Source organism: Copadichromis virginalis, linkage group LG20 (genome assembly GCF_057382275.1).
Source record: "Copadichromis virginalis isolate Kocher_CV1m ecotype Utaka linkage group LG20, C_Virginalis_male_GT1.1, whole genome shotgun sequence".
Classification (NCBI taxonomy): domain Eukaryota; kingdom Metazoa; phylum Chordata; class Actinopteri; order Cichliformes; family Cichlidae; genus Copadichromis; species Copadichromis virginalis.
Window position 1 is genome coordinate 24,971,300 of NC_140637.1, and position 27,007 is coordinate 24,998,306.

Below are 27,007 nucleotides of genomic sequence, written 5' to 3' on the forward strand. Positions count from 1 at the left end.
AAGATACTATACCGAGTGTGTCTGAGTATCGGAGTGTGAACGTGTATGAATGTTAGTTAGGTAGCACTGAAAACCCAGACAAGTGCTTGTGTGAATGGATGTGATTGGGTGAATGAACAAGTTGTATAAAGTGCTTTGAGTGCTCAGAGTAGAAAAGCGCTGTGTAAGACCCGGTCCCTTTACCATTTACCAAAAAATGGGCCCAAGTGTAAATTTGTGAGGCAAACTTGGCAGAACCTTTATATCCAAAACAGTGGCAAAACAAAGTTCAACATCCAAGGGAAACACTGGGAATTCCAGGAATACACTGAGGAAACCCCGTAGGTAACAGACTAGGAACAACAGATGAGGAACACAGCGTGCTGACACAGGGAAGTAGAAACAGTACGACGGGATCTAAACCCTGGGACCCAGACTCACCACAGAGACAGAACAAACAAACTCAAAACAAAACAAACTCTAAGAACTGTAAATGAATTTGACACTGCACAACTACCACTGGTTTAGGAGAGGATGAGCAGAGACAGGTCTCCTGCCTGGCTGCATAGAATGAAAAGCAGATGTGGAACACTCCCCTAAACCCCTCACATCTACCACCATGGCAGAGTGACGTGGGAGGAAATATTCCATCCACGGTCGTTTCCTGTCGTAATCCTGCTGAACTTTCTCCAAGATAGCCCAGTGTTCACCACAGCTGAACACTCAGCTGCTAACAGCCTGACAGCGATCTTTTCTCCACAGGGGGTGTCATCTGCCTGCATTTCTAGCTTTATCTTATACTCAAGTGCTTCTGGCATTACTGTGGCAGTGGTGTATAAAAGCTCACTGGTTTCCATGGTGGTGATAGTGGGGATATGGTGCAGAGGTCTTCCAGAGACCATCCAGGACAGAATTCCAGGATGTAAGATAAAAGCTGGTAGGATGTAGACTGAGAGGCACAATCAGGTGGGTGGGATAGTGTACAGGTGGTTTCATCAGATTCCTGGCACAAATCTCTCGATCCATTCCCCCCATCACTGGACCAGAGGTGGTTCCACCTTAGGTAGGCGAGCAGCAGCCGTGCTCCCATTCTTCACGACAGCCAGTGTCACAATGACCAGTTAACCTGACATGTGTGTCTTTCACTGTGAGAGGAAGCTGGTGTACCCCCAGAGAACCCACACAGCTGTGAAGATGGGAACATACAGAACCCACACTACACCAAGTCACGTTTACTTCTATCACAGCTTTAATCTAAAATGCTTTCAGTGACTCCACAGCTCTTACAGGTAATACCCATCCTGCCACGGTGACACGATTAAACCTTTATTAGAAGCCAAACATTACGCTGCACACATGTATTCACCAGCTGCCCACTGCTTGTCACCACTCAAGTCTTTTCCACATGTGGTAAATCAGTTTGATTGGACAGCATATTGAAAGCATCAGCCTGAGCAGTTCTGTGAGCTCGGCTTGTCATGGCTTCCAACACACGAGGCAGTGAGACACACAGCTTCACATTCCTAGTTTTACTGAACCTTCATGGGCTTTGTGGTGCATATTAATCAGGCATTTAACTAATTTAGCATACAAAGACTGTGCAGCTGTGGCATGTAAGGAGTGTTGTGTATAGATATTTAGATTTATAGATTGGGGCACATTAGGAAATGTACATCAAGTCAGGAGATGTTCCTGCTGTTTCCTTCATGAATTCATAACAGCAGGCGCCTGAATTGTTAAACAGCTGGCTCTCAGACTGGGACTTGTGTGACTGTTGCTATGCCAGCTCCCAGGATTCTGGTTGGTTACTGTGTTGTCCTCAGGATATAAATAAGAGCTGAGGAGAAGTAGGCCAAATTTCTCCTCCTTTCTCTCACTCTCTCTCCTTACATCTGCGTCCCTCCCTCTCCGTCTGATGTTTTCAGAGGCAAAGCTGCTCTCTGGCTCTCTCCCCTCTGACATCGTGGGCTGTCTTTAGCTCCTGTTTCCCATGTGATGAGGACGGCGTTGGAGGATGACTGACAGCGTCCTCTCATGGAACAAAATCCACACAAGCAAACACAAAACATGCTAGCTCAAACGTGAGAGGAGCATGTTTGTGACTGCTGGTTACAGATGTGTAAACCGAATCAGATGAAGTATATTATATTGTATCTTTAGCTTTCTAGCCTGGTCTTTTTCCCACAGTGACGTCAGTTACACTGGGCGTAATGAGGAGTGGGACAGAGAGTTGTTCATGGTTGACCTTTGTATCCTCAGTGAACAGCATCCATATACAGGACCTGCAGGTGTTGGGCACTGGGCTTAAAACAAAGCCATTTTCAGGCAGACACAGGTTTGCCACATGTATTCACTCATCTGCCTTCACATGCATATGAACTTGAGTCACACCCCATTGTTAATCCATAGGGTTTCATATATGATGGTGGCCCAACCTTGGCAGCTATAACAGTTTCATCTCATCTGGGAATGTTGAAGCTTTTGGAGTGTTTATGGGATTTTTGAGTGTTCTTCCAGAATCTGTGCGGTCAGACACAGCACACACGAGTGTCTCGCAGTCGCTGCTCTGATTCATCCCAAAGGTGGATGAGATCTTGGGTTGAGGTCACGACTCTGTGCAGGCCAGTCAGCTCAGTCATGTCTTTATGGAGCTGCTTTGTGCACTGGTGTGCAGTCTTAGAGGCCATCCCCAAACTGTTCCCACGAAGTTGGAAACATGAAGTCGTCCCAGATGTCTTGGTATGCTGAAGCATTTCTTTAAAGGAAACTGCTGACACACAACCCCACACGAAAATACCTCCTACACCAAACCTAAAACCTGGCACATGTAGTCAGATCAGCACCGTTCTCATGGCAACCGTCAAACTCATATTCACCCATCGAATTGCCAGATGGAGAAGTAGCTCAGGAGGTAGAGCAGGTCATACAGTGATCGGAGGTTGGGGGTTCGAGTCCTGTCTCCCTTGGGTTAGTAAGCACTTAAAGCCATAGAAGGAAGTGGATGGGTGAATGTAGCATGTTGTATTGAGGTGCTTTGAGCTCTCTGGGAGAGTAGAAAAGTGTTTTGTAAGAATCAGACCAGTTCCCATTTGTTACTCTGTGCTTCTGCCAGCTGAAATGCATGTGAGGCTTTGCTTTGAGCTCGGTGGTGTAAGGCTTGGATGGAGCTGCTCAGCCATGAAGCTGTTCTTCAGCTAATATGAAGGTCACGACCTCTGCATCCTTGGACCCCACTCTGTGGTTTTACGTGCCATATCACTGTCGCTGAGTTGCTGTCATTCCCAATCACTTCCTCTTTGTTATAATACCTCTAACAGTTTTGGAGTGTTTAGTAGTGAGGAAACTTTCTGACTGGACTGTTTGCACACGTGGCATCCTGTAACTGTACCATGCTGGAGTTCAGTACAGTAGTAAGGATGGTGGTTTCTGGGGCACATTATATTCTGTAAATGATGGTTTGCTGTTGTAACGGCCTGATTCTGTGCAGGTGTTATCAGTTATTTTGCTCTGATGAGTTTTCTTAAAAGCAAAGCAGACAGCACATCATTTCTCAGCAATATTAGGCCCGTCAGTGTGCGGGCACTCGCACGATCTGTACCACTGCCTGCTGGGATCAATCGATAAAGCGCCTTCTGCTCCTTAATCTGAAGCTGCAGGCAGCTGCAGGACTCTGGACCTCCACGTGACAAGCACAGCTCTGAGAGATGCTTCTCCCCTGTGCTGGTTTCTATCCCAGCTTATTCTGACTGGTTTATTACATGTTCTTAAAAGCTGGTGACCTCTCTGAGTCTTGGAAACACCAAATGCTGCCACGTAGATGACAAGAATACACACGAGTCATCATAAACATTGCTGATCATCACATTAACAGTGGCAGAGGCCAAGGTGTGGTTTGCAGAGTCAGTATGTTGGAGAAGAGTGGTGTGCACTAATACACCACTTACTGTCCTCTAATGTCCTGGAGCCTGACACTGCAGGGTTCCCCGTACAGCCACATGTATGTGCTCTGCAGCAGCGCAGAGCAGTGAGATCCAGCTAAGTCAGGGACAGCGTTTGGGGTGAGCCGTTCTGATGCACCAGAGAAACTAGAGCAACTTTAGTCAGTTTTACAGTGTTTCACTGTTCTGTCTCAAGGAGACTGCGTGTATTATCATGTACAGACGTGTACGTACACTCATCATGGCCATGTAATATTTAATCATTTAACCAGTGTAAATATGGGTCAGTTTTTTTGGTATTTTTATGCTGATGTCAGTCAAGGGCTGATATCCAGTCAGCGTACAGGTGCATCTGTACCTGTGATTATTCTCATGTTGGTGTTTGTATCATCCAAAAAAATCCTAAAAAGAACCCGAAGCTTAGATTTACATCGCTGTCAGGCTGGGTGTGGGTGAAAGTTTGCGCTTTAACTCTGTTTAGTGTTCGAGGAAAAGGACTTGAAGTCTTTGCTGAAGCATTTCCATGGTAATAGAGTACTGACTGGGACTTTGTTCTTTACAATGATGTCAGTACAGCCGAGCACACACTCTGCATCTCAAGTGTTCACTTCCCAGGGAGACGGTTTGGTGACAGCCTGCCCAGAGACACCGAGCAGCTTTGGTACAACTACACAGAAAGGACTCCACACCAAGTCATGTAACAGAGTAAACTTACAATAAGCCTTGGCCTGGCCGAGGACACGAGGAGGAAGGACGAGTCTGAGTTAGAGACACGTACATAAAGGGTGAGGCTGAGGTTGTGCAGTCCAGTTAGAAATCTATCGTATTAATAACATTACAAATCCATATTTTCAGCATGAAGTAGTGTCTGTGACCCTACAGGAACTCGGCTGAAATAAAACTCGGGGCTAACTCCATGGCTAATGGTGACTAGCCAGCAGTCCAGCATTGGACCAACACCATGCTTAAGCACCTCCTACCAGAACAAACCATAGAAACATTAACTCACATTAACTCGTGAAAGCAAAAAGAAGATACTATAATTATCATTTTAAAAATCATGGTAATTAGTAAATATATAAAATATCCAACCACTTAAAAATACACACTACCGCTCAAAAGTTTAAGAAAACCCAAAATTTTCCAGTTTTTTATTGAAAGTGATGCAGTTTATTGTCTCATTGAACTCTGAAATGAAAGCATAGCACAAATAAGTAATTGGAGTTAAAAAAGAAATCATGGAATCAGTTTATAGACCAAAGTGTATTCTAAATTTAACCCATCAGAGTAGCCTTCTTTGGCAGATATAACAGCTGAAGACAGTCGTGGCTTCTTTCTACAATAGAAATCAAATATTCTCCCATATCTGTAGCAGAAGTTCCCATAAACGTGGACCTTGTAGGTTGCTTTGCTTTCACTCTTCTGTCCAGTTCAAACCAGCTCGATGGGGTTTAAGTCTGGAGACTGTGCTGGACTCCATGTTTTCAAGCTCATCACCTTGTTCTTTGTTCCTGAGGTAGTTCTGGCACAGCTTGGATCTATGTTTTGGGTCTTTATGTTGCTGTAGGATGAAGCCTTGACCAACTAGGCTCATACCAGAGGGTCCTGCATGGTGCTGCACAATGCTGTGGTATGTGTTTTGGTTCAGGGAGCCTCTCACTCTGTACAAGTCACCGACCCTGGATCCAGCAAACAGCCCCAGACCATCACACTTCCTCTTCCATGTTTGACGGTTGACACCACACACTGTGGAACCATCCTTTACCTACTCGACCACAAAGATCCTGTGTGATGAACACAAGATTTCAAATGTTGATCCATCAGTCCATAATACCTTCTTCCAGTCTTCAGTAGTCCAATGGTGGTGTTTCACAGCCCAGCCAAGCCTCTTTGTCTTATTCTGACGTCTGGCTTTCTTGCTGCAACTCGTCCTGTCAAACCTGAAGCTCAAAGTCTTCTCTTCACAGCTGAAACTGAGACTTTCTTACGACGACCACTATTAAGCTGCTTGAAGCTGTTGTCCTGTGAGCCGCCTATCACACAGCTGTTAACTCTCAGAAACTTGTCCTCTGATTGAGTCGTGTCTTTGGGTCTGCAGACCTCTTCCTGTCAGTTTGTTTCTGAGCCTTTGGATGCTGAAGGAAACTGGACTCACTGACACCTTGACTTTCTTTGCAGTTTCTCTGTAGGACAGACCGACATTTATAAGTGTTATGATGGTCTGTCTCTCTTCCATTGTCAATCACCTTTTTCTCACACACTCACACACGCAGCATTTGAAACATTAGTATTAGATACATGTTGTCACACTTCCATGTTTCAGATTATCAAACAAATATTAACATTAGACAAACAGGAATAAACACAAACTGCAGTTTTTACACCTCAGCCATAAAAAGGTGTGATGTCATCACCCTCCTGGGTTGGCGGTGATGACATGTCTAAGGCTACGTTCACACTGCAGGAAAAAGCGCATCAAATTCGACTTTTTTTGACCCTATGCGACCCATATCCGATCATGGTATGACAGTGTGAACAGCACACATCCGATATTTTCAAATCCGATCTGGGTCACTTTCGTATGTGGTGCTGAATCCGATACATATCTGATGTTTCAGAAAGCGACTGCTGTTTGAACGGTCATGTCGCATTAAATCGGTCTTTTACGTCACCGACACAAGACAGACTGCAATTATCAGCGCTGGAGAAGATATCGTGAACGCTTCCTGGCCATCCGGTGAAACTGTTGGGAAGACAACGTTGGAGAAACGTGAACATTTAATTTGTATTGTATAATCTGCAGATTCTGACAGAAATCTGCAACTATCCTTTGAAGCACTGCTCCTCTCTAAAACAGCAATAAGGATGATTATTAGGCCATATGTAAATAACAAAATAACTTTATAACTTAAAGTAAAATTGGGAAACGTAAAGTCCAAAACAAGTGGGCCATCAGTCAAACAATACTGTTGGTCTGGGTGTAAACAGAGCGCGTTCTGTGTGACATCTTTTACCAATGCGGGCCGCTTTGAGCATTCACACTAGAGCGCGTTTGCTGTCACATTTTATTTGTAGTGTGAACGAGCAGACAGCACAGTCTCCGTCTTGTTGTTTATGAAGACAGAGTTCTATTGTTGAAAATGTCTTTTGATTTTCTCTGTTATAAATGAACGATGTGTATTTATTCTGTCGTGATAATAATTGTATTAAAATAAATACTGATTACAAACGTGGATGTTTGCAGCTGTGTTTGTGCTATTCAGCCATAAAGGCTAACTATGAAAATCAGACTCCTCATTTAAACGATGAAGAGTCTCATTGTCCGTCCTGTAGTGGCAAAGTTTGACTTTGACATATATGTTCTGCTAAAAAGGGTGCATGTTTTTGTCTTACAGAAAGCCTACTGTGCCCACTGTAGTGACAGGATATGGGGGCTGGGCAGTCAGGGCTACAAGTGTATCACCTGCAAACTGCTGGTCCATAAGCGCTGTCACAGACTCATCCCTCAGACCTGCCAAAGGCTTATGGTGAGTATGTGATTATGCCCATTAAATTGCACAGAGGCTCCTGTTGTCTGCATGGATCATTGTGAAAGCTTTTTCCCTCCCTGGACAAAGAACCGTTCAAAGAAACCATCAAAAGCCCAAAATTACCATGACACTCATATCAGTGAGGGGTGTGTGTAAACTGTGGACATGCAAAGAATAATCTTTAACCTTAGGTGCACTCAGTGATTGACCCTTCTTTGGTCATAGGTGGATAGAGAGCAGCTGTTACACTGGCCCTGTTGTTTAATCTCTTTAGTTTGTTAGCAGTAGGCTAATAATGTAGAGCAAAAGTTAGCTAGTCAGTGTTACTGATGGGACTAATTATGTTCTCAAGCTGTTGTCAAACATTAAGGTGGAGGCCATGGCAGGGATTGTTGAACAGCTACTGCATCAAAGTCCCTCCCAACCAATCAGATTGCACTATTTGGGAACATTCAATCTCCTTTCCCATCAGAGTGAACACAGTGTCAGACCAACGCTGGAAACAGTGTAACAAGTAGTTGTTTTAAGTATCAGGTTAATATGTTAGAGCTCTCAAACTCTATATGTTAAACTGAAGTTTGACTCTCTCAGGGTTAATTCATTACCCGGAGTCATTCTGAGTCAGTCAGCTCTCAGTGTAAATAAAGTGAGTGAAACTGAAACCTCTTGCTTTGGGCTCAGCATACTGTGCTAATCTTGCGTCACAGTAGCACCTTTCAGGCCTCAGCATCAAGTGGAACCACACAGGTTCTGCACAGGTGCAACAACAAAACACAGCAGAACAGTTTGTCACAAATGTCTTTAAAATGTACTTGTGTTTGGTGTGTGTGCTGCTTTACATGAGATTCAAAGATCAAGTAGTGATGTCTTATCTTATCAGTGAAGCAGTTTATAAAAAGGAATTAAAATGGTTTTGAAACAGCTGAGAAACAACAAGCTAGTCTTTCAAACAAGTCTTTCTTCAAAGACCAGCAATATAGTGATATCCTAACTGATACAAAACAAGGACGGCGTGACCACAGACCAGTGTGCTCCACGTAGTCAATCCATTAGAGCGCTATGCAAGCTTCTGGCCAAACAGAAAGATCCAAAATTTTGACCCCAATCACCCAAATCCTGAGCAGAAAATCAATGCAGTCAATGGAGTATGTGCTCCGCGACTGTGCTGCTATCTTCACTGCCTTTTTTCCTGGATAAGATTAAATCCCTTTTCTGGAGAAACCCCCACACTTCATTAGAGCAGCAACATTTCTGCCCATGAGCTGAAATACAGACCTCGCCCTGAGCGTAAACATGAGCCATCATCCACTCGTCCAGGACTGCACAGCCATGACGGGATATCTGATAGGGCATGTTGCAAAGAAATGCAGGTGAATATCTGAAATCTTTTCTTCAGGATCCAGTCATGCCATCACAGAAGCCCCCTTCAGATGCCCAGAGTGCCGAGGTGGACCTTCCACTGGATGACACAGAGGACACAGATGGGAGTAAGATGCATTTCTTTTATATGCCACTGAGTTACCTAAGAAAGCTAATCGTTGTATGAGTGCAGGTTTCTTTGAGATCCAGATGAAAAAGGGAAACTCTGCATTTTTATGAGACATAAGTCAGCAGAGAGCATGACGGGATCCTGGACACAGCATCCAAACCCAGTCCATGCACGTCTAGAAACTGTGGACTACATGTCCCAGTCTGACTGCATTCATGTCCTGGACTGTTTGGACTCTAACACATAGGACATTTAACACTTTTCACACTTTCTGATGTCTTCTGTGGTCCTTCGTAGGCGGTGAACTGACCGTTGGGTGGGCCCTAAGAAATGTTACAATAAAATACAATAGAGTGTAATTTTGTTTGAAATGACTACAAATATTTAGCATAAGAATGCATTTGAGTTTGTCTCAGAGTAACTGTGATATCTGTGGATAAACAGGGTGACAACATCTCTTTGAAAGTACACAAACTCTTTTAAATTTGAGAGTGAATAAAAAATAAAGAAGAGTGCTGTTCTCTACAGAGATGTGCGCCACTACACCAGTTTCTTTAGTGTTTCCTTAAACGACAGCTACTTGTACAATTTATAACTGAGGAGCCCTCAGTGGCCCCCGCTGTCATTTTACGAGTCCCCAAAGAAATGAGTACCAGAGTGGCTGCTTGGACCAGTGGGCCTGGTCTCTTGACTTCTCATTCGCTGTCATCACTTATGTAACTCTGAGATGCTTATGTGTAAACTTGTGCCCATGAGATGCTCTGGGGCCCCTTGTGGATTAGCCTAGTTTGGTAAGAACAGGGGTCTTTATTTTGTGTGCTCTGCCTCCCTCTGCTGGTTGAGGGAAAGAAAGCATTTGCGACAGTCTCCAGATGGTCATAGTTTGGTGTGGATCTGTGTTTTGCAGTACCGTTTTTACCACACAACTGTGCAGTGAATAAAGCAGAAGACGAGACAGAGGTAAGACCGACTCATTAAGGATAATACGCTGATAATGTAAAAGCTGCCCATTCCCTTTGAAAATGACTGTGTGATCATTCTTCTACATAAACTATGCTATTGATGCTATTCTGACCTCTGCCCCTGTAGGATATCAAAGCAGTAGTTGATGGCATCGATGGCATTAAGATATCCCAGGGACTGGCTCTCGGGCTGGCTGACTTTGACCTGATTCGAGTAATAGGACGAGGCAGCTATGCCAAAGTTCTGCTGGTGCGGCTAAAGAAGAACGAGCAGATGTACGCCATGAAGGTGGTGAAAAAGGAGCTGGTCCATGACGACGAGGTGAGAGCACCCGGAGAAACTCTGACTGTAGTACTTAAACCCCTAGAACCACATGAGTACTCATTAGCAGTAATAGGTTTCTTGTAGCTGGTCACCAGGTTTGCACACATGTCAGGAGGGATTTTAGCACACTCCTCTCTATAGAAACTCTCGAAATCCTGCCGCTTGGCAGCGTGAAGCTTCACCTCCCTCCACAGGTTTTTAATTAAGAATTAATGTCTGGAATCTGGCTAAGCCAATACATGACCTTAGTGCGTGTTTCCTTTAGACACTTCTTTGTTGTTAGAAGACCCATCCATGACCCGTCCTGAGTGTCCAGTGGAGGTCACGGCTTCATCCAAAGCATAATATTTCCACCTGTGTGCTTGAGGGTGGGGTTGGTGTTCTTTGGTTCATACTCAGCACTTCTCTTCCCTCCAAAACACCGCAGGGTGGGTTGATGCCAAAAACCTCATTTCTTTGTTTCATCTGTCCGCAGCATTCTCTCCTGAGCTTTCTCTGAATCATTGAGATCTTCACTGACAAATGTAAGATGACACGTGCCTTCTTCTGAAGGTTGACTTTGCTGCAGGACTTCAGTTCATGGCTGTGTGTTGTGTTACCAGTGGTGTTCTTGGTGACTGTGGTGCCAGCTGCCTTTAGATCATTAACAAGTTTAGGCCTGGTTTTAGCATGGGGGGTCTAGCCAGGACCCTTCCTGGATACTGGGTGGAAATCAAACTTGCGACTCCTGCTCCAAAGGTGTGTAGTCTTACTACTACCCTATCCAGCTGCATTCCAGCCTTAAGGAGGCTGACATTGGTTGACATTTGTTGGTCTTCCCATGGGTTTCTGTGGACAGGTGTGCTTTGTAAACAGTAGTTGTATTATATGTAGCGCACAGCTGGTCTGTGAGAGCCTGAATCCTCGGTTTATTGTAGAGGATCAAATAAGTATAAAATATATGCTTTACAACAATAGGTTTCTTGTGCAGCATCCCACTGACAGGCCTGAATTTACAATGTGACCACCGTGTGTTATACAGAAGACTGAGTTAGTGATTGAAAACATCAGAGTTAGTGTTTCTCACTGACTTCTGTACTATTCAGAATCAGAATACTTTATTAATCCCGAAGGAAATTAGGGTTAGTTAGTTTTACAACAGGCAATGCACCCCCTGCTGGACATTGGAGAGAATGCAGGATTTATACTGCTGTGAGTTTTCAGACCTGGAGGCTTCATCCATCTTCATTGTGTTGTAACAGTCCAGAACAACTGACTGAAAACATTAACCACCACAGCTGCAAGCGTAAAAGAAAAACAAGAGAAGGAAAACTACAAACATTAAACACTGAAGGTTTCAAAGATTTCTAAGCACAAAGACTGAGAAGTGTAATGTTTGCCTTCAGGAGGGGATATAACTCTATAAATCAGCCTACGTGGGGACAGCTGTTGCTGTTTTCCTTTTGAAATGCTTTGGAACAGATTTGGTAGACATTAGTAAATTCTTGTATAAAAGTGTGTAAACAGCAGCTTCAGCACCCAGTGATTTCCACTGAAGTCCACATACACAGATGATGTCAGGATCTGTGATGTTGGCACATCCCAGCCACGGACCGCTTTTTTCTGTCTTACATGTAGGGTTGAACTGGACCAGTGGTGGACAGCAGGACACATTTCATTGAGAATGTGGGGAATTTTCAATACTTCTGTTTATATTTTCTCGAATACTCAGAGGGCAGCTGGTTTTGCACGCTGTCTGTTTCATTGTTTTGACCTTGCATGGAGACAGCAGGGCTCTGGAGAGATTTAGGAGCACTAGACTATGTAACAGGTCAATATTCAGAGGAGAGTGGAGGGTAAAAGTTGGAAGTGAAGGGTGACGAGGAAACAGTGGGGAGGTATGAAAATATGAGAATCGGGATTGGCTAAAGGAAGGGAATGGAACTGAGCCAGACACTGGAAGGAAATGGAACAAAGAAGGGGAAATTTGGAGTGGAGGTGGCACAGAGCTGCTGAGGAGGAAGAAGTGAGTGGGTGACTGAAAGCAGCAGATGAAATCCGGGTATAACATCCTCTTTGCAGGGATGAATAACCAGATGAACATGAAGTCTGCATAAATAATGTTCCACAGGCAAAAACATGTTATATTCATAGAAACAGAAGCATTACAAGAGCCAAAGTGTCGTTTCGTTTTCCACGAGTGATGCCCACACCTGCAGCTTTCTTTGAAAGTGTCTCTGACACAGTCTGTCTGCATGGTACGTTAGCAGTACTGACAGCTCCCTGTCCTCCAGGACTGATCATAACCTTAGAAACAACACGTGACTTCTGTGGGTGGATTGTGGATACAATAAGACTCAGTGACTTTGAAATACTTTGAGTCAGCTCTGTTTTCTGTGTTACTCTGATTTCACTTCTTGCTCTCGACTCGTCTGGCTTGCTGGTCTGATAACTCAAAGCTTAGCTTAAGTTAACAGACTCTGATCACGTTCTTTAGACTCTGTGACTTCTCTGCCTCAAAAGTCATCAGGTAGTCCTAGAACATCGTAGCTGAAACATATGTTAAAAGAAAGACAGAGAGAGAGATTGGTAAGGAGGTGAGATAGGCCTGAATACAGAAAGCCTACTGACTGTGCTGTGGTTGTGTGATGAAAGTCCACTAGATGGCAATATTGCTCAACATATAGGCTGAGGACCAGCGTCCTATAACTACAGCATCGTCCATCATCTGACCAGCTCACGTTGTCCCACATGGACACGTTTTATTCCATGACAAAGTTTCACTTTCTGTACAAACAACAATCCACGGACAGCAGGAAGGTGATTCCACTGAGAGTCAAATAGTCTGAAATGTCAGACGTGTTACTATGACTTATTTTGCATAATAATAATAATAATAATAATAATGGCTGGATGCAGTAATGACTTGACCAAAAGGAATTTTGTATCACGGCACAGTGTACACACACCTGATCACAGTTTAATGATGCTTTAACTCCAGATTCAGAGTCCTCGCTGCAGGCAAAGCACTGAGCAGCATCCATGACATCCTGGGTACTCTGAAGGACTTCTGGGAGTTGGAGTGCTTTCAGCTGTTATTTTGTGACACCTGATTTAGAAAGGCGATTCAGTATAAAGGGTTGGATACGATGAGATGCTGATGTCACAAAATAATGTCAAATTTTGCAGCAAACACTGTAGATTGCATACCTGTAATAACGTCACTTACTATTGGCAGTATTTTAGTCCAAAATTACAAACTGTAGATAAAAGATGGACTTTGGGAAGTGAATGTAAGCCACTGTGGTTCAAGTGCCTTAAACCTGCCATCGTGTTAAAGGACAATAGAGAGCTCTTCTGTTTCCCGAGTTCATGGCTTGCACTCCATTAATCTCCCATTCTGTGTGTGAGGGCTGTTCAAACCAGTGACACCAGTGACCTGATGTATCTCCATCGATCTGTCTGAGAAAGCCTACTGACAAACCGATTGTTCCCACATTATCTGTCTCATGCTGTGTCTGTCTCATCTCTGCAGGATATTGACTGGGTGCAGACAGAGAAGCATGTTTTTGAGCAGGCCTCGACCAATCCCTTCTTAGTCGGCCTCCACTCCTGTTTCCAGACAGAAAGTCGGTAAGAGGATAAAGCTGACACTGTGAGCGCTGTCGGGTACAGTGCTTTTCACTAAATACTCCTTTGACGATGGCCCGTTCTTACCTCAGTCTGCTGAAGTAAGCTTAACGTCTAACTTCATATTAACACACAGATTCAAAGTATATGTTCCAGCATACAGACACATATTTAGTCGTACGTCTTCCTACATGCGCACATTAGCTGTAAACTGTGGCTCACGGCTGTGAAGTATAAAAATGAGCTTTGAGCCGTTGTTTAAAACAAAGCACAGATTCAGGCGACCTGACAAACAGATGAAGGCTGTTCCTGAGTAGCTCCACACGTATCTGAAGACAGGTTGACAGTTTTCCAGAAGCTCCTCCCTTTTTTAACTTTGCGTAGTGAACTCTTCAAACTGCTTTCTGGGCCTCAGTGTTTAGTAAGAAAGCACAATGTTGTGGGTCGTTAGGGTTGTGTCACAGCAACAATGCCGCTGCACTCTGACACTGATTCAACTCTGTGTGATCTGTGCAGCGTCCAGCTCAAGGCAGCCCTGGAGCTCCATCATGCACCGAGGTCAAAGTTCAAATGAGTTGTAGTTTGTGTCACTAGGTTTACATTGTGTGTCTAAATTTACTGAATTGAAAGAGATTAGACATTGCGGTGTGTTTTCACAGTGAGGTCATTGTTGTAGTTGGGAAATAACCACGGCTCAGATTTGTAATGTGCTCCATTCAATGGTTCTGCAGATCTATTAAAACCTGTTCATGATGTGAGGACTAAAGGTACTGTTCACACTCAGGACTTTACTGTTTTCCTCAAACAGTGCTGAACCCAGCAGGGCTGCACCCATAACAGCCCTTCATAAAGATCACGTGACCAACAGCTGACACATCAAACAGCTGAACTTTTTTTTACTTTACTATTGTTTTTGTTATGATTTGTAATAAACACTGACAACTTCCCCAAAAGTTCAAAATCTATATAAGGACATTTTCATACATTCAATTTATGTATACATCACAACAACAGTTGCCTCAAGGTGCTTTATATTGTAAGGTAGATCCTACAATAATACATACAGAGAAAAACCCAACAATCACATGACCCCCTATGAGCAAGCACTTTGGCGACAGTGGGAAGGAAAAACTCCCTTTTAACAGGAAGAAACCTCCGGCAGAACTAGGCTCAGGGAGGGGCAGGGCCATCTGCTGTGATTGGTTGGGGTGAGAGAAGGAAGACAGGATAAAGACATGCATACAACATGCAGTGTCACATTTGTCCTCCACAGTATCATCTTAATAACACTTTAGGTGTTATTACATAAACGAAGCTGAATGACTTGCTCATCCAACCATTTCCGCATAGTCTCCTTTGTGGAGCAACACCCCTCCAGGCACCACCTGCAGCTGTACTATATTTCCTCCACAGTGACTCTCCATCATGAATTTTTCGGTGGGGAAGAGGAGGAAAAGACAGGCAGCCAGGTGAAGAGTGGCTGTGCTGGAAACACGTGGTTACGATGTAACATGCACATGCTGTGGAACTGCTCAGGTCGTTTGTGTCTCACCTCTAAACCTCGTGCACATATGAAGAGATTCACTCGTTGTGCATTGCTTTAATCGACAGTTGGTCACCAGAGGATAGCCCAGGCTTCGGTTGCCTAGGCAACCCACTAATGTGTTTTCTACTCCCTCTTATTATTGGCTCACATTTCAGTCGCTTCAATCGCTCGACTCCCATTTGTGAAAAGTTTATGTCAGGATCCACCCACGTCGTATTTCCAGCATCTTAATACTATCACGATACTACCTTAATACTATCACAATACTACCTTAATACTGTCACAATACTACCTTAATACTGTCACAATTCTACCATACTACTGTCACAATACTACCATACTACTGTCACAATACTACCTTAATACTATCACAATACTACCTTAATACTATCACAATACTACCTTAATACTGTCACAATTCTACCATACTACTGTCACAATACTACCATACTACTGTCACAATACTACCTTAATACTATCACAATACTACCTTAATACTACCTTAATACTATCACAATACTACCATACTACTGTCACAATTCTACCATACTACTGTCACAATACTACCTTAATACTATCACAATACTACCTTAATACTACCTTAATACTGTCACAATACTACCTTAATACTATCACAATACTACCTTAATACTATCACAATACTACCATAATACTATCATAATACAATAATATTTTATTATTGATTAAATAACATCAAACGGGGCTTTTGAGTCAAGGTGCATGTTTTCTTTTGATATAATGAAGACCAGCAAGAAATGCTCTTTTTTAAAATTTGCATAACGTTCATATTGAGAGTATTTGATGTAACGTCTGTTCATAAATGTTCTCGCTCTGTTTCCAGGTTATTTCTAGTGATCGAGTATGTGAACGGTGGGGATTTGATGTTTCATATGCAACGACAAAGGAAGCTCCCGGAAGAGCACGCAAGGTAAACCTCCAGATGTACGCCAGCTTCCAGGCATTATCCACATAAAATATGGTCCCTGTCCACAATGTGAGAATCTTTAGAGGGTACATGATGTTTAGGTGTACTCCCACATGTGCATTATGAACAGGTCGCATGTTTGAATGAAGACTGAGCAGCAGCTGATTCAGTCTGAGGTGGTAAATGAGGCCTCTGTGATAGCAGGATGACACTGAAGTGGGTACACTTGATTTTGGTTACACTGACATGACACAGAAAACCCATTTGTACAATTGTGAACAATTTTGGGGTAAACGACTTCCAGAAGGGTCAAACCATTGTATCTGCATCCCTGGAGCGGAGCAAGTTCAGGGACAGCATAACCTATATTTTCACGTAGCCTCAGTTTACACGCAGGAAATCATGAGGGCTGCTCTGGCGATACAGCCATGTGTACGTGCAGCATTGGGCCGGTTCAACGCACGGCTGTGCAGAGCGGGCAGACTCATGTTCAGCTGTTTTTGTGAAAAGTGTTGTGAGTATTAGACGTCAGAGCCCTCAGGTAGGAGCTGCATGCCTGAACCACACCAGATCAGCGGTTTTCAGGACGGTCTACAGATTCATACTGGGTGTGTCTTCTTTTAAACACATATGTTTTAAGATATGCTTCATAGGATGCTTTAACAGGTCTCAACACTTTTACCCTCCTTTTAAAATATAATGAGCACCCATAATTCATTGTGGCTGTCTACTCGCGGGGCGCTCCAGCTGCGTCTCTGATAAATAGCGGATCAAAGGCTGTGTAATTTACAGAGGCACCGTTGGACCCCTATCAGCTCATGCAATCTGGATTGTGGAGGCAGTGGCTGTATATATGCAAAGCAGCATGTTAGTTACTCATAATGATGGTACATATTCATGAGCAGCGCTCTTAGAGAGAGAGCCCTGCCACATTCCCCCACGCCGTGGGGGAGGCGGGCTGGTGGGCAGGGGATTGTGCTGCTGATAGGCCATAGCTTCCATCAGTCTGATGGCAACAAAGAAACAACAGCGTACAATGGAGGCTGTCACCGTGAAAATGTGGGGGAGCGACGTGGGATTTCTCCACTGCAGTCTTTTGCCTCAGTGTTTCACAGATTTAAAGCAGCAGACAGCGAGAGGCTTGTCAGGTTTAATGAAGGCTTATCTCCTAGAGACAGAATACACACAACCTACACATGGAGAGAAAACATTTGACTGACTCACCGAAGAAGCACTCCAAGTACATCTAATGATGGCCCAAACTACAAAGGCTTTATAGACTAGCTGTCATAACAATAGCCATAGTAGAAGAAGAAATGTTTGGCACGAGGAACATGGTCTCTTTAATGTCTGTTACTTTGTGTGGACCCAGGAGTCAAAGCGTATCAGAGTATTGCAGGTGCTTTGACACATGCTGACCTGTTAGGAGCCGTGGCCTCAGAGAGGAGTGATGGTACTGACAGACCTCCGTCTGACAGGGAATAAACTACACCTGTGAAGTGGGCCTTCATGTACACACAGCTGGAGATACATGAAACGCACACACACTTTGCAAATGTGACGCACAAATTCAGTTACGTCCCAGTCCAGGGTGTCCTCTCACCCAGTGACAGCTATCAGTAGTAAACAGTAGTGTTTACAAAGCCCACTGTAACACGGCTGGAGGTGTTATCGATGGCTTCTTTAGATTTCTAAGAACTCTGGCAGCAGCTGAGTAAATTATATGCAAGGAACGAGGACAGAGGCCACGTGGGGACGTCCTTCTCTGGGAACTGTAAACTGTACTTATCTGTCCCAGGCTCTGTTTGGAGCATGACACCAACATTTAGCCAGAGCTATAAAAACCAGTTTTCATTAGTTCTATAAGACAAACAAAGAGTCCTGCAGCAGATGCTGAGTCCCACTGACGTGCACAGCTGTTGGGAGGACATGTCTTACATTTCTGCAGAGGTGAACACTGCCTGCTGCAGATTTGAACCTGCTGGACTTTTGTTGGTCTTTCAGCTTTTTAAAGTTTCAACCAAAACTAATGAGTGTTTGTGTCTTCAAGGCCAAATCTTCACAATTCCTACATTATAAGAAAAAAGGAGAACAATAAAAATCCCAACAACTAATCAGAAACAGGAAGAGAAACAGTCATTTAGTCAGGTTAGATATAGCACCGCAGGCATTAGTGCACTGAGGGCCGTTTTGCATTGACCTGGCCCCAAAACACACACAGGTTAGAAATCTAACAACCTTCCTGCTGCGTCTCTTATTTTTGTAAAGTAAATGTGTGGATGCTATCAGGCTTTGGAGAGCGTTTACATGCGCCCTCCAACCCCGTGGTTCACGGGTAGCTTCTGTAAATGTAACACAAACGCTCGACAGCATCACAAGCAGATGCTGGAGAACGATTCTGAACGATTGAGACGAGTCACTCTTAGTCACGGTCTGTAAACATCGATTTGCGTTGTCACTAAATCCATGCAGCTGTGCAGGAAGGATTTGAACATGTTCTCATGTGCGAGTGGAAATGTTCACCTCTCATCTCGTCACAGATTCTATGCTGCTGAAATCTGCATCGCTTTGAACTTCCTACATGAAAAGGGCATCATCTACCGTGATCTGAAGCTGGACAACGTGCTCTTGGACCACGAGGGACACATCAAGCTCACAGACTACGGCATGTGCAAGGTAACAGAGTGCGGGCAGCTGTAGCATTATCAATAATGCATTAGGTCAGTATTGACTGGAAGGTCTAGCGCGCTCTTGTTGATCTCTCCAAACGCTGCTGTCTTCTACTTCTTAGGAGGGGATCAGACCAGGTGATACCACCAGTACTTTCTGTGGCACTCCAAACTACATAGCACCTGAGATCCTGAGAGGAGAAGACTATGGTGAGTACAGGAGCAGTGTAAAGGGTTACACTTTGACAGTCCTACTAAATCAAGCCATTCACAGACCATTACAAACTAATATGTGCTGCCTAACAACATTTCATGTTATACATGTGAATGTGTTTAATTGGTCCAAATGTGCTCCTGTGCTACCTTATTAAGTAACATCATAAAAACATATATGTATGTATATGATACAGCAGTAATTCCTGCATGTGTGACATTTTCTGTGTGTCTTTAAATCTCTTTCTAACGTTAGCCGTGTGTCAGCCTGTCCACACTGCAGTATGTCGTGTTGTGTGTCTGTACATGTGCGGAGCCATGTAGTGTACCAAACACCACAGAGACCTGACCTCTGTTCTCAGCTCTGGTTTGTAGCTTATTGATCACATGTCACATCCAGTCTGAATGTGATGTCATGTTCATCCCAGGCTTCAGCGTGGACTGGTGGGCTTTGGGCGTGCTGATGTTTGAGATGATGGCTGGAAGGTCCCCGTTCGACATCATCACTGACAATCCTGACATGAACACAGAGGAGTACCTCTTTCAGGGTGAGCCAGACCAATGATCAATACTGACTGTTAGACTCAAGCCTGTTGTTTAAGGAGATATCACTGATCATCATCAATAATGACTCAGTCTACAGATTACAGGGAGCTTTTACAGGTCGAGGAAATCTAATCTGCACTTTGGCTTTTTGAATTCTTTCGACTTAATGACTCCAAAATAAAAAAGGGCTGGGTGAGTTTGAATATTATAATATAGTGAAATGAACAGGATTGATGCCCTGCTGCAAACATGTGCACTGATGTGTGTGAACGACCCACACAGAGAGCCATTGTTGTGGTTCCAGCTCTCCTCTTATGTTCGCCGCTGTGTCGTAGCCGGCTCTCTCCGTGGCTTCCTCCACTGACGCAGGCCGGAGACCACGCCCCTTACACAACGTGTGCAATCACACTGAGGCTACTGTAGAGGTTCATGAGCATGTTTGCTAACACGCTGTGTCATAATCAGGAGGTGTAAATCTGATGGACGGCGGTTACTTTTAAAGCGTCATGAAACAAAACGAGCGGGGGTGCAGTTTTATCTGAAAATGAAGATCTCATCATCTGTTAGAAGAAAATGAGTAAGGTGCACATCCTGTTCATTGGTAAAAGTCAGGGCACACGAGAGCTTCCTCCTGTAGCTGCTCACAGTCATTTACAGTTTGAGTCTAAATCTGCAGCTTTTTGTTTTGACGTCCGTTAAACTCCGTTCTAAATCATTTCTAACTGAAACTGTGTGGGGGAAGAAGATCTATATGTTTCTATCAAGCTGTGCTCAAACTGGCACTGGGTAACAAATCAAAACCAGTGCAGCACACACAAAACACCAAGAGAAGCTGCAGTCAGACATGTTTTCATGCAGTTTAGATGCAAATGATAGAACTGCATTCATGTTAAAGTAATCTTCCATCCATCATAATCTTATTTACAGTGTTTCAGGTTGTGATTTTTATCTCTTGAAGAGGTGTTAGTTACTTCCCTCCGATGCTCACACCTGATTGCATTTCTCTTCCTATAAGGATAAGGATGCACAAATTCAGCCTTTCCAAGCGGAACAAAAGGATTAGCATTCAGAGAGCGACATTCTTCTATACATCACAGTGTCATCATCCAGCAGTGCAGTAAAGCTGTAGCAAACACACATTCCCGACAGAGTAAACAACAAGTTCTTTGCACGTTTTCAGACGTGTGAGTCCTCATTTTACATATATATGTATATGTGTATATATTTATATATATATATCTCACTACATCGTAAACCTGTTCCTCACACTGGTACCTGCTCACATTCTCAGCATCACGTTGCTGCTTTCACTCTTCTTCATGGCCTGCAGCATGTTTGCAGTGCTCATTAGTAGAACTGAAGTACACACAATGACAGCACTCAGAATACCCACTGCTTGTTACTGAACTGTGCACGACTTAAACTTTTGTGCGTAATGAAGCGATCCACAGTCAGTCTGGTCATTAATCTTCGCATGCAGACAGAGCAGAGTGCTTCATCATGGTGGAGTTTTAGCAGATCTTTACAGTGTCCCAGATCTTAAACTCAGTGACAAGTAGAAGAAGTAGAAGTCAGCAGAAAATAACCTTGGTGTGATCACATGTTTATAATAGAGAAACGTCAGGAACTTCTACTTGCATGTGTTTCCTCGAGCCATATGGTCTCTTTACATAGCACGAAGCCACCCAGACTGTCCTCTGTGACAGAAATTCCTCCATACTACACATTGTGTCAAAGGAGCATAGTGCGGCACCACAGCTAGCATCTGTCACCGTCCTCCTGGCGGCCTTACCGGTACAGCAGCAGGTTCCTGGATCAATGCCTGCCAATGGAAACCAACCCTTCACTATAGGAGCTCCCAGCCATATGCCGCCGAGCTAGACTGAGCCAGGCCTTACTCTGGGTATCTGTGCACCTCATGCTAACCCTGGAGCTTTAGACACTCAGAAACATTTGATTCAGGAATCAGCCACAAGGCTGTATTCACAGCTAACATGTACAAGAACTGAATGTAATGGTTAAATCTAAACCTCAGACACGTGTAACGTAAAGCTTGCTCTGTACTTTTAAAGCTGAAGTGAAAATAAAATGGGCTAATACAGCAGACTATCTGTCTGTTAAAACTGGCCAATGGCAGCCACCCCCCATGTCAGTTTGGCTCCAGCTGGCATTCATCAGCCGTCTCAACTCACTGTTTTCTAGCAATATCTGAAATTTTTTCAGCAGAACCAACGCAGACAACAGAGAGAATTTACTGGGCTTTCTCCTTTACACTGAAAGGAGGCGTCATGGTTTAAGACTGGCTTCAGAAAGACAACTGTGTATACCAACAGGATAGCAACAATAAATAAAAAAAAAAAAAAAAAAAAAAAAAAAAAATATATATATATATATATATATATATAAAGTGATAAATGATGTAGTTTACCTTCATGATATAACAACAGTTTCTGTCTGAAGAAACAAAACCAAGTAAACACGTCCATGTTTGAAGCAGGTCGGCTGCCAAGATTAAAAGATTATTAATATGTAAACACAGTGACAGAGAGATCAATCAGGCACAACATTATGAGCACTGACAGATGAGGTGAACAACACTGATTATCTCTCTGTTGTGTCTCTGATATGTTACTGGGAGCAATTGAACATTTTCCCAGAAGTTTGATTCTGTTCATCTGGACGTTCTCAGTGGGACAAACGTTTCCTCATCATCAGGTGACTTCTTCAGTCTCAGCTGACTGCAGCTTTCCAGCCTTATAAACAGCACATTTGCACAATGACTGAAACCAGCCCACTGATTAACAATGGGCTGGGAGGTCAGTTTATGATCATTAATATGCAAATTGATCAAAGCCCACTGATCAATGTCCATGAGTCCCATTCACACAGAGTTGGGGAATGGCTGCAGTCACAGCATTGTAAGATGGTGACAGATGTACCCCTCCTCGATTCAGAGATGGTCTTTCCCTTTTCATGTAATTGGCCTCCTTCTTAAAAAATGACATAAACCAGAAATGTTTATTGTTGGTAACATTTATAATTCTTTCTAGTTATTCAACAAATCATGAAAAGGTCAGCACCAGCAATTATTTGATTTTGCTGACATGTTTTGTTTGTCTTAGCTCCGTGGTTGCCAGGGAGACCACGAGCTGGTTTACTCCTAGTGTCGTTTCCAAGCCTCGATAAATATGGAGGGTTGCATCAGGCAGGGCACCCTGCCAAAGCAAACACGTCTGCCATCAGAAATGACATTTGCATCCCTGGAGTAAAGAGTGCCGCTGATGCTGTTGGCCAGCAGTGTGCCAGTGGGTAGGTGCTACTATTGGCTTTGAATGCTCGGCACACTGATACCCATGTTGACTTTGGTGAAATGGCCCAATCAGGTCCATGCTAATTTGCTCAGATGGACCCTCCACCTGTAAAGGCTGCAGTGGCATTCAGGTCAGGATGCTCACAACGACCCCTGAATGTGCAGCCAATGAAACTGGCCCGTTATTCTTGCCAAGGTTTTGTCATTAACGTTGGCATAATGATTGCGTTGTAATGAGTTTTCCCACTAGCAACTGGGAGTTCTCCTCTCTCTAAGTGTCATGACTCACCTGATACTACCTGTCTGATTGTTTCTACTACAGCTGACCATCAACTTTAATCACCTGGTCAAAGGCACAGCACCACACAGCAGTATCAGATAAATAAGACTTTATTTTATAGATGCACAACAGGACAACTTTCATTTCTCACATCAGATCTGCAGTTCAGAGCATCAGCACATCTCAAGGTCAACTTTACTGTCAGTTCTGTAATATCTACACAGGATAAGCTCCTTAAAGGCTCTGCTGTTGTGATTCTGTGCTGCATAAATAAAACTTGAGTTAAGTGGAACATCGAGCTAGTAAAATACCCGTCTTTCTAGTCACAAAACACATCTCTCCTCTTTTTCTGTTTGCCTTGTCCTGGGTGCAGATGTCTTTTGGGTTTAAGAGAAACTGGATCTCAGACGGTGAGTGTTCACGCACACTGGGTTAAAATAATAATAAAATGGGTGAATAGCATGTTTAAAAAGGAGCTGTGATGCAGTTCTTCATCTCTGGATTTGGGTTTTGAGGGAGAAACTGTTTTTACTGCATTTTGTTCTTGTTAGCTGTGGGAGTCTCAAGGCTATTAGTAGACCACAAAAAGTGTGAGAGAGAGAATAGAACAGTGTCCTCTGCATCTCCGCCCTTTCTCTGCCTCCCACGCAGCAGACACAGTCACCCACAGGCAGGTTGGACTGTGAATCATTCTCCCTCCTCACGATTGTCCTTTTAATTCACTCGCTCTCTCTTTTGTTGCCGTCCTTCTTTTTGCCAACAGTTATTCTCGAGAAGCCCATTCGGATCCCAAGGTCTCTGTCGGTGAAAGCTGCCGGCGTGCTCAAGGGCTTTCTAAACAAGGTGAGACAGTCCCTCCCATAAGCACCCTCTCCTCCTGCGTGCACTCTGCTGCTCACTGTGTGGGATTATGGCCCAGAGCATGGGCTATGTTACAATGTAGGCCTCAGTGTTTAGTTCTGAGTGGACAGTTGTGCCTCTGTTATTTTAGTATTTACACAGTACAACTCAGTTACCCAACAAAGGATATGTGGTAATCCACTCGAGGGTTTCTTGGCACCGGGGTCAGGACCGTGCTGGATCACTCGACTTGGAAGAACAACAACACAGACTGCTACTCCTGGCAGACTGGTTGTTTCTTATCATTGAAAGTGGACGATAAAGAGCGTGAAAGTGACACAGTAATCAGATTACTGCTGGGATAAGCAGCACTTTCTCACATGTAACACTGACAGGAACTAGTTCACCTCAGACCCACTCTGATGAGGGAAACTTCCAGCATGATTTCATTTAGAGAGCTGCCTCCACAGAAGCAGCACACACGATAACACCAAAATACAAGCTGAACTATTCACACGACGTCTTTGGACCAGGCTGCTGCTGCTGCTGCTGCTGCTGCTGCTGCTGCTGCTTAAAGGCAGGCACCTCTGTCAGGCCAAGAAAACTTTCGTCCATGTGTGAAACTGAATGTAGTGACCTAATTTCACATGCTTTTTAAGAACAGCATCATGTCTGTGCACTAAGTACAAGGCTAAAGCCAGGAGTGAAAGCAGGCACACCACAGACCCAGTGGCAGTCTGGCCTGAGGCTGACACATAGTGACAGACAGTCACGCTCACATTCACACCTGCAGGCAATTTAGAATCTCCCATTAACCTTTTCCTTTTAGCCAGAGCACTCAGCAGCAGCACGTGCAACCTCCACGCAGGAAAGAAGGCCTCGGATAAAACCACAGCTGTTTCAGCACAGCTTTACCTTATTTAATAAGTTAGGATGGGGTTAGCTTACCATAACTGCAGCAGGGTCTTATATATTAACATGGATACAGGAATTTGTCTGTTTTTTAAAGAAGTGATATTTAAAATGATTGTGTTAGCAGAGTGTGCTAGTTCACAATGGAAAATTCAATTCAGTTTTATTTATACAGCATCAAATTGCAACAACAGTTGCCTTACTTTATATTGTAAGGTAGAACCTACAATAATACACACAGAGAAAAACCCAACAATCATATGACCCCCTATGAGCAAGCACTTTGGTGACAGTGGGAAGGAAAAACTCCCTTTTAACAGGAAGAAACCTCCGGCAGAACCAGGCTCAGGGAGGGGCGGGGCCATCTGCTGCGATTGGTTGAGGTGAGAGAAGGAAGACAGGATAAAGGCATGCTGTGGAAGAGAGACTGAGATTAATAACAAGCATGATTCAGTTCACGGTAAACTGGTCAAGCATAACCCTGGATGACCATGCTTTATAAATGCAGACCATTCATCATCTACTCTGTATAAAAGCTCATCTGAGCGCCATGTTGTTACTCACAGTTTATTTTGACATATTTGACCATCTTTGATAAAAGCTAATTCTCTTGTGACCAGAGTCAGGAGTGTACACACCAATCAGCTGAAGAGCCAGGTGCTCCACTGCAAACGTCCAGACAAGATCCCTACTCAGCACTTATTGTTTGAACCTGAGATGCTTTGGTTGCAGTGATGCAGAATAGCAGAAATAAATGTGTTGTAAGCACATGAAACTTTCATTTGGTACAAGCAGCACTGTGGACTACAAGTAAGAGTTGATGACTGTAGTTTCCCCCTCTGCTGTGATTGGATAGCTGGATAAAAAGTGTCCGTGATGGATGCATCACTTTACTGTGGGATATTTAGACAACGAGAAAAACCACGTGCACAGGAGGCAAAGGTGTCTTTGGTTAAAGACCAGGTTACAGAACAATGACCGTTACTGCATTTGAGCCTGTGGTTTAATTTTTCCACGTCCTGTTTAAACCTCTGTATGTCACCTGCATGATTGTTGTGATGAGCAGAGCACAGGGAGGCTGTGCCACATGTACACATACCTTTGTAGTACTTAATGAAATTCTTGTTGTTGTCCTCAAGACAGTCATTTCATGTATAGTTCAACATTTGAATGATAATAAAACATAATAATTGGTCTTTTTCATCACGCTCCTGGCCGTTCTTACAGTATGTGTACTACAGCAGCTTCTGTTGATGTTCCTGACCAGCTGTTTTGGCTCCAACAGGATCCCAAGGAGCGGCTGGGTTGTCAGGTCCAGACAGGCTTCACAGACATCAAGTCCCACACGTTTTTCCGCAGTATAGACTGGGAACAGGTAAGAACTGAAGTCTGAGTGAAAACGCATCGTTGTGTATTAAAGTTATTTCATCTTAAACACAACATACACACTGCAGTCTCACTATGATTTCCAAATGCATGGGCTTGGAAAGGAGCAGTAAGGGAACAAATCTACTCGGTTACTGCAGTCTTCTATTAAATCTCCTGCTTCGGCTATCATCAGCATTTTTAACTGATTTTACATAAAGTCATTGTATGGAGCTCTTGGACAACTGCTGGTAAAGATGTTTTTACTGGTTTGCAGCTTGTCTCACTCTCTGCCTTTGGTTTCAGATCAGTTCCTGAGATGGTTAAGAAAACAGTTTTCTCAAGATCAATATAATCAATACTGTTCTTCCATCTCAGAGCTGTAATGTGAAATGTTATATAAAAGTACTACAGTCACCCAGCCACATGGAGGTGACAAGCCAGTGTACTCCGAGTGCCAAGGTCTGATGATATGGGACCGTGAAGAATGAGATTCCTTTACCGGATCATTTGGGATCCAAGTTAACAACAACTGTGTGTGGTGCTGG

General features: G+C 43.7%; 1 protein-coding gene across 4 annotated transcripts in view; it reads left to right on the top strand.

The window, feature by feature from the left end:
* Nucleotides 1–27,007, top strand: part of prkcz (protein kinase C, zeta) — a 101,979-nt gene that overhangs the window by 56,552 nt on the left and 18,420 nt on the right. For all 4 annotated transcript variants that reach the window (XM_085444724.1, XM_085444721.1, XM_085444722.1 and 1 more), the window contains 11 exons: nucleotides 7,313–7,444; nucleotides 8,844–8,934; nucleotides 9,844–9,896; nucleotides 10,026–10,220; nucleotides 13,738–13,835; nucleotides 16,241–16,327; nucleotides 18,865–19,000; nucleotides 19,116–19,203; nucleotides 19,635–19,754; nucleotides 24,106–24,185; nucleotides 26,380–26,469. In XM_085444724.1, coding sequence (XP_085300850.1) covers nucleotides 7,313–7,444; nucleotides 8,844–8,934; nucleotides 9,844–9,896; nucleotides 10,026–10,220; nucleotides 13,738–13,835; nucleotides 16,241–16,327; nucleotides 18,865–19,000; nucleotides 19,116–19,203; nucleotides 19,635–19,754; nucleotides 24,106–24,185; nucleotides 26,380–26,469 — 1,170 coding nt within the window. The remainder of the gene's footprint in view (nucleotides 1–7,312; nucleotides 7,445–8,843; nucleotides 8,935–9,843; nucleotides 9,897–10,025; nucleotides 10,221–13,737; nucleotides 13,836–16,240; nucleotides 16,328–18,864; nucleotides 19,001–19,115; nucleotides 19,204–19,634; nucleotides 19,755–24,105; nucleotides 24,186–26,379; nucleotides 26,470–27,007) is intronic.